The following is a 9,120-nucleotide window of genomic DNA, read 5'->3' on the forward strand; positions in this document are numbered from 1 at the left end:
ATAAATGTAACCAAAATCTGTTACATTTATTGTTAGTAAGTTGGTGTGTGAGTTTGGTTTGGGGGCTCCACCACCTGTGCAACATACGCACAGGACAGGTTCGATGGAATGAACCTATACTTCTCTCTCTCGTATTCTTCCTCCTAGCTGACGGATTCTGTATTAATCCGCGATTAACCTCGAACTGAGCGTTTTCTTCGGTCGCTAGTCTGGAATCAAGTAACTGGTACCTTAATGGAAGAGAAGTAACATCGAAGTTCGTAGCTCAGAGGCTTAATTTTAAGACTGTACCTGAATCGCCCAGTACAAATGTGAGGATTCTTGGCTTGCAACGGCTTTTCTCGTAGAACCATGTAAGCTCCAAACAATGCCATAAGCACTCCGTGTCCAGAATCGCCGAACATCACAGCAAACAAAAATGGGAATGTTATGATAGTGTACGGCGCTGGGTTAACTTCTCTGTAGCTCGCAACACCATACGAATCCACAAGGTTTTGAAACCGAACTGTAAATTTGTTGGTCCTATTGTAAGTTGGAGGGTTCTCGTAAGTCTCCATTCGATTAAGAATTGGAGGAACAGAACTACCACTTCGCTCCGTTCCTCTCCTAAGGGCCAGCTGTATGGTCTCCAGATCTGCTACCGGTACCCAACATTCTCCTATCAAACATTTCTGCGTAACATCAAGATTGAATAAGTTTAGAGTATGATAAATAGCTTTGATCTTTCTAACTTTTACAAACCAGTTCTTTATATTTTTAGCAGCAGCAACGAGAACTCTGTGACGATGGTCCTGTGTTTGACCCAATACTGTATTTAGGTCTTCAATTCTAGTCATAACAGCCATTGCCATTTCTCGACGATCAGCTGGAGCTTCCGGACAAGGATAAAGGGTTGCACGGAATCCTTCACAGATCTTTTTCACTCGGGCTTTCAATTGATCGCCTTGGAAGAAGATGATAAATACTGATTTGAACACCTGGTCACCCGTTGTAGGGTCTTCTAGGGGAGTCTCGATCTCAGCTTGACGCAAGAATACATTTCCTCGGCAAGCTCTCCACAGCATTCGCTCGAAATCTGGTATTCTTTCACGTAAGATGACTCCAGCAACGAAGCTCATTGTCAGATTTCTTGGCTTGCAACGGCTTCTATTTCTTACGTGCACCTGACCACGTAAAATGTATCTTCTGTAACATCGAGATTGGCTCATTTGAACCAGGGGATACTGCACACAAAGCACACACGCTATGGGCGCCATATTGTCCATTCCTCCGCGGGTTCCAGGTCGGGGACGTACCCTTGATCCCTCGATCCACCCCTCATAGAACAGGTCATGACGTGTGTGGAAGCCTATGTCTCGAACTGAGACCACATTCACGTTCTGAGCGGGACCCCCTACCAACTCGTTCATCGCCCGAAAACGATGAAGTACCTGTGAAGGGCCCTGTACATCGTCAGTATGTTACCGAACAGTCACGTTTAGATTCTTTTAAGTCTTGGCCTGTGAGCCTTAAACAAACACCGGAAGCATTAAGTACTGCAGGTTTCTTTTACACTGAGAAAGGCGACGCAGTCATCTGCTACTATTGCGGTCTAGGCCTCCATAAATGGTTCCCAGAGGACGACCCGTGGATTGAGCATACTCGTTATGCTCCCAAGTGTGTCTACGTTTCCCTTAAAAAGGGATCTGAATTTATTAATCAAATACTGAAGTCGTCTTCCACCTCCTTACCCAACAATGCGGCAAATCAGCCGTCTCACTCACTGACGATTAAAGATGAGGGCATTCCTGTCACGTGTCATGAAACTATCTCTTCAATTCATGACCACCCAGACCGTTTGCCTGAGTGCAACTTCCACCCACTGTGTAAGATTTGCTTCACTCGAGAAATACAGGTTATATTTCGTCCATGTAATCACGCCACTACATGTACCTCCTGTGCCTTAGCTGTACAAAAGTGTGTTGCTTGTCGTACTCCGATTGAATCTATCATGCGGATCTACATTCCTTAACTTCTAAACTTTATACTGCTTAGTGCTTGCCTGGCCACATTTTATATTATTTTCATATTCCTATTGTATATACTGAATATCCAACATTATATGTTGTCGTAGTTTAAAAAAAAAGTTACATATATTTTATTCAGAAGAGATATGTCCAAGTTATCTGGCCTCCGTGTATTCCACTCCTAGCTCATGTAAATAAGCTTCTAAAGTGTTACTTCTCTAATTATTATTTTATTGTTAATTTAGAATAAGCTAAGGAGCCAGAAATCAATCTTCTGAGACTTCCTGTATACGTAAATTAAAATGTCATTGAATATTTCATATCTTCTTTGAATCAATAGAACTTGTAACTTCCTACGTACTCAGTATATTATTCTTCATGCATTTATTATATTATCTTAGTACATAAGATAAAGTTTACTGTATGGTATTAGTTCTTAGTCTATTTTTTATACTCATAACATATTCGTACATATTCATATGACGTTTTGTATTATCCTTTTGCTCTATATTCAATATACCGATATATTAGTTAGCATTTACTATATTATATTAGTTCGTAAGATAAGTTTACTATATTGTATTAGTTCTTAGTCTATTTCATATATTCGTAATATATTCATACATGTTCATTTGACGTTTTGTGTTATTACTATCTTATCTATACACTATACCAATATATTAGTATCCATATATATTTATATTCTCTCATTTTGTCTTGCTATAATCGGAACACAGTGACCAGATGTTTTTATTTTTCCTTCAATTTTTCTTTTTTCTTATTATTATTTTTATTTTCCACGAGGTGAGGCAGGCGTATGCACAATTAGTAATTGCCTTGTAACTAATAAATAAATAAATAATAATAATAATAATAATAATAATAATAATGCAAATAATACCGAACACAGGAAATTCATGTTACAATTATCATTGTTGTATTAATTATGTCACATACTACGTGATAGACATCAGTTCCACATGCCAGGTGTGTTGTATAGCGGTAATGCATATCCAATAATGCATATAGATTATACTAGACCATATGTAACAATTATGAGTACAAATATGAAAGAAGGGTGGATACTGAATGAGAAATTTGGTATCATAAGTGATACTTAAGTTTTGAATAATTTGTATATGTGGGGGACACGAAATACACTAATGTGTTGTTTAACTTTTTGAAATTAAAACCAAAAAGGGGCATCCGCCCACTTCTGTCCCTTTGGAGTTGCGCAGTCACCCTGGAATATATCCAGAGTCCAATATGAAATATGAATTTGGCAACCTAAGTAGTAGAATAACAAATGTAAGGTTTAACATATTTTCACGACGTGGAGTAACTCAAAGTAACAAGAACTAATTACAACTAATCAAGGACGTAGTCTATATTACCGAGGTCAATAGTCATTACTACAAAAGGTATTAAACTTTCAAACTCCAATAAGCTAATAGAGGGGATGTCTACCTTGCCCCCCCATCAGCTACTGTACCAACCGAACTAGTAATTCATAGCACGTTAAAAAAAAAACAATAGAGGGCCCACAAGTGCGGCCCCGGCCCTGTACGGATTATTTTTTTTTATGACACTCCTATCGCAATTGTTTCTAAGTTCATGTACAATTATTCTACCCAAATTATACTTGGTACTTCCACTACAGCTTGTGGGTTGAAGTACGATCTGAGACAAATCATCCGTTGTCTCGTAATACGAACTGAAAAACTCGTTCTCGCTTAGTAGCGGTGAAATCTATAATACGAAGTTTTGAATTATAAACATAGGATGTAACGGAATGATTTCGAAGTGATTATCCCTGAATTTAGATGTTAGTTATGCACTACCCTACCGGTACTAGTACAACGGTAGTCTTGGGTTCGACCCCCGACTGGGTCCTCCTCTTATGCCTATGCCAATTACCTTTCAAGCATCAAGCAAGATAATTGTTAATTCTTTCTGTTCACGTAAAGTATTACTATTTTACGAAATCGTTCGCACTGATCACAAACATCCATTACTAGGAATCGGTGAATGTTGTTTTCGGAGGTGCCTTCTTCGAGGCCTGAACAGACTACAATACGGTCGACCGTAAACTCTGAAAGTTGAAGTATGGTATCTTTATAAACACTATTTCAATTCACTTCATGAAGGTTCTTAATTATGACGCCAAGGTGCCGTGAAGTCCGTCCTTCAGTATGGGAAGAAGGAAGCCACTGGTGTTCGAACCTTGGTACCATTAGTTATGATTGATAATAATCACCCTCTTCCCTTATTACAGAAGGCAAACCTAAACTACATCCGCTGCATCTACAAACCGTGCATTCTCTTCTTTTCTGGGTACTCATTAGAATGCAACCATTAGAATGCAAACCTTGAGTGGACTTTTTAGCACTCATACTGAGCCTTGTTAGTTTTCAACTGCATACAGACTTATAAGGGCTTCTTCCGGTCGAATTTATTCGAAATAATTGATGTAAACCACCACTCAATGAACATTACAATAAATACAAATAGTTCAACTACTTTGACATAAGGATAGGTGCACAACACCAATCACTTCCCGCCAGTACTACGAGTCCCTTCTTCGACTCCGGCCATAGGCCTAGATGAATTTTAGAAATAGTAATCATTCCGCACTTTATTTCTTTTCTTTGCCACAACATCATAGGGCACACACAAAAAACACCACAGTATCACGATTCACTGGTGAAATTGAAATTCAATTCACACGCCACTAGAAAACTTTGCCATGCCACGGCTCTGCACGACACAAAAGAATCATGGCCACGATAAAGAAAAATAGTAATACTCACCTCAACGCTTCTTCAGGTCTCCCCGCGCAGTAATGTAATAGTTATAATTTCATAAAGAACTCAAAGAGACAATCTGGATAAATCAATCGTCTCCGGCCAGTCGAACTCCGCCGAGAATTGAACCCAGTTCCCGCTGGGGAATCTGAAAAATATAACCACAGAGAATCAACGTCTAATATTGATAACACATCATGCAATCATTATGTCTTTATTTTCTAATCTGGTTAAGCCAGAAGACAGTTATTTTTCACTGGCTCCTAACTAAATTGGTAATAAAGTAACTTTTCGATTGCTCTATCAAAATTGGCAATTTACAGTCATGAAACTTATAGGAACAAGAGTATGCAGAGCAAATCAAGAATCCAATAACAAACTCTAGTAGAATTCTACAACCCCTTTTAAAAACAAAAAAAAAAGGGGGGACATTTTATAATGCTAATTGCACCTAATAATAATAATAAGATTAATAGCGCCTCGGTACCAAAGTATTCGGAACCTCAGATTCATACTATTTTAAATACTAATCATAGTACTTTAGGAATTGAATTAAATTAATCACCCCTAACAGATTTCGTAACGAGACAGATATAAAAACAGAGAAGTAAAGAAAACAAAAACTGGTTGCGATGGTAAGTATTCATCGATACTTTTGTACTAGACGTTATATGCAATTGCCTAGGAGTAAGTGTCTTTGCAGATTACCTACTTCACAGCAAGGACAGCGAGGTGAACCATACCGGAATAGGTTCTATAGATCTCAGATAAGGAAGCTCACCTAACTAATTACCGGAATTATGTAATAAGTATAACCTATTTATTTTCTTTTTCTCTATATAAATTAAGAAGAGAAAGGTACATGGAATATTAAAAATTAAATATTATTTTGTGGTAGAGATCAGGATTGCTAGATTGATAAATGATAGATTGATAAATGATAGAATGCCATGAATAAGGTACAATGCAATGTAGTTTGTTTTGCCTCTCCGGGCAACTTTTGCTCTACAACTATTAAGAAAAGTAATTTTTTGTATTTGACGTATAGTATGCTCATAAGATTATCTTAAATTACTGCTAGTTCATTTCTGTAATAGTAAATGTTCCTTCATAAGTACGATTGGTTTCATGCAGAAGTATATGTTCAGTATTGTCTTTCATTAATTAAAAAAAAAGAAGGGCTTGTTTTCAATGATTAGGAATGATTAGAAACTTCAATAACCTAAAAGTAATTAGTCTAAGACCTAAACAATAATTAAAAAAAAAAGAGTAGTACTTAACTGATATTAATGTCACTGTAGCCCCGCGTTGACATCCAAATGAGGACGCTTACTTGCGAACCTTTGTTTTAACAAGCAGAGGGAACCACCCCAGGAAGTTCCTAGACATTACCCCGTACCCCTCTGTGAAACCCAAACTAATCTTTCCACCACAGGAAATGTTAATGAGTAAACGTGTTGTTACACACATAGACCAGATAAGCTCGCTGTTAGCTGCGTAAATCATTATTTTGCCATTCTTACGGAAGTAATACTTCTCAACTCGAGTTTGGGATTGTCTCTCAAACTGGGCCTCGCGATCTCAGTTAAATTAGCCGTGGAGAGTAATACTGGCTCACCTAAGTGAAGTAGGCTACATGAACAACTAATGCAATCATTATTCCATTTTCGTCACTTAATAAATGGGTTGCACATTTCGCCCCTCTCCCTCTTTGCGTTGTCCGACTCGATTTAAAGGGTAAATAAACAAATACTTACCCTATCCGTTTCTTTATGGGAACAGCCAGCCTACATGGAAACTAGGCCGACTACCTAATTGAAACCATTTCCTTGACTGCCATGAACATCAAGTGAAGACAAAACGGTTTCTTCCCACATACCTATTTCATTGATCGAGAATTCCCATAGCTAGATGACTGAGAACTTACCGTTCTTCCTCTTCTCCTCTTCCTAAGATGAAGTTCGAAAGGAAAACACACAATAATCAGATCCTCACTAAACGGTGAGTGGTCAGCGCATCTTTTACCGATAGGAATATAGAAAGTGATGCACTCCTTTCCTTCACATTAAAAAAAAAAAAAAAAAAAAAAGAGAGAGAACTAAAGTAACTCAAAATTTCATAAATTCGGTGCAGACAGCACACTTATTTGAAATCGAACCAACCGAAAGCGGAAATTTTGCGTAGTAGGCCTTACTGTTCAAGATAGGTAAAATTGACATCCGTAAGACGATGTGTGGTTAGAACACCTTCCATCTGTCATTCCCGCCTCTTGCTAACATCGTTACGATTCAACATAAATGACTTCATTAAGAACCTCGCATTAATGTGTGGTATGCACACCTCTCTCTCGTACAATATTTAAGTCTCGGAAGCAGTCCTCGATTATATTTCCATTGACCAAACATACTGCACCTTTGATTACACATAATACTTCAATACTCGAAAAGCACAGGCCTGCGGTGATACTATTCACACCGATGATGGTTAACTAAACCAAAACTTTTACACTGGGTATACTTCTACCCTAATAACCCTATAAGTTTTCACACAAAGAAACCCAAGAATCATCCGATATAATATTGGTGGTAATAACCACAGTCATTTTTTTTTAAAAAAAAGAGGAATTAAAAAAAATCAACCTAGTAAAAAAAAATTTGTGACCATCCCACGGGTCTTTTCATCTCTTCTCTACTGTACTCATTGTTGATGTCATATTAAAGACCAATGACAGTACGCATGTTACAAGTTGTCTCGTTCCAAGAGACCATTTCATTGAGCTGTCCTGATTACTTCCGTGTGACCCAAAAGGTACCAGGACCCGAGATGACCCGTTGAGCCTAGAGTCAAAGTCTAAGAAGCCGAGTGAGTTTCTACAGCTGTTCCAGTGTAGCAGAGTAGAAAGGTTTATCATCGTCCAGCCTAGTCACATAGCTGATTGGTGCACGCCAAATGCCTAACCATGGATGCAGATCCTTATTCATAAGAGACTATGACCATTCAACATGACGCTCCCACACTCAAACGTTAAACGGCATGAAATGTTAAGAAGTTTACCAGATGCTAGCTGAGTCAGCGGCGATGAACTTTCATAAAGTTTACACAACTAATAACCCGTGACTCTAATCACTGTGTATCTTCGGTTAATAACTAAGGAACTCATAATAAAGGCAACAAGTAGCAGTGTCAACTCATCCCCGTGAAAAGTGAATAACATAATAGGACCCATAGTAACCAATCTCTGGAAATGAACATTTTCATTATCTTCAATCATATCATCTCTCTAAAAGAACTAGACAAGGACTATTTCTCTTCATCAGTGTTCTGCCATACGTAAAGGAACTGATATTTAGGAACTTTCAATAAAATCGTCCAATGTCCAAGTTGTTTAACAAAATATCACAGTTGTCTTTACTTCTACGGACTGTCAAACCCAGGAGAGAAACCCATCAGTGGAATCCTAACTGGTTGGACTGAAACTTATAACTACCTTTCCGCATCTTGTATAGCCTCGATGCTGAAGCAGAAGGACAATGAACTAAACCGAATATACATCAATATATTGTGCGCGCTTCATTAATCATGTAACTAAGTGAATTGTATATGTGTCATTACGTTTATATTGACTCGTTATCTACTGATATTATCTTATTTCTTTATAACCGTAAAACCATGTTACACTATGAGGCTAACGTTTTAGAAATATTATAATGTATTTGTCTTTTTGTTTACATCACTGAGGGCCTCATGCTATGTTCGTCGGGATTGAACCCGAAACTTCCTATATATGCAACACTAACCACTATATCACTATGCATAGAAATCAGGGATGATAACCGATGATTGTAGGTATCCGTTTTTTTTTTCAAGCTAGTATTCTAAGAGATAAAAGAAGTAATTTTTAAATTATGATGTATATTGTAATTTTTAATATTACAATGTTAAAAAATAAGTATATAAAAGGGCTATTTTCCACTTGTTGTGTAGCAGTCAGACAATGAAGCGGAAACACTACATCCTGTTTGTAACCACAATAACTTGTGTGCTAAGAACTGTTTCCGCACAACAAAGATAGGTATTCCTTTAATAAAGCAACTTTCCTGCTAGCTTGCTTAAGCCACAAGAACAGAAATCTAATCTTGTTTTAGATTCTTTTTCTTTTTTTTCTTTTGATATACGAGAGAATCACCTTGGAACCGAACCCCGGACTTACAGACGAACCCCTTCCCACAGTGCTGATTGATGAAAAACATAGTATATCAGTAATAATAGACACTAATCATAGACTGTGGCCGCCTAGTTATCAACAGTCT

The 9,120-nt window shown here is 37.7% G+C and overlaps 1 protein-coding gene across 1 annotated transcript; it reads right to left on the bottom strand.

The window, feature by feature from the left end:
- Window positions 1-215: 215 nt before the first annotated feature.
- Window positions 216-1,118, bottom strand: LOC145665294 (V-type proton ATPase 116 kDa subunit a 1-like). The gene has a single exon (XM_081732588.1). It carries the CDS (start codon window positions 1,116-1,118, stop codon window positions 216-218), a length of 903 nt encoding a protein of 300 aa, XP_081588714.1.
- Window positions 1,119-9,120: the final 8,002 nt, after the last annotated feature.

Source organism: Thermobia domestica, chromosome 11, assembly GCF_964235325.1.
Source record: "Thermobia domestica chromosome 11, izTheDome1.hap1.1, whole genome shotgun sequence".
Classification (NCBI taxonomy): domain Eukaryota; kingdom Metazoa; phylum Arthropoda; class Insecta; order Zygentoma; family Lepismatidae; genus Thermobia; species Thermobia domestica.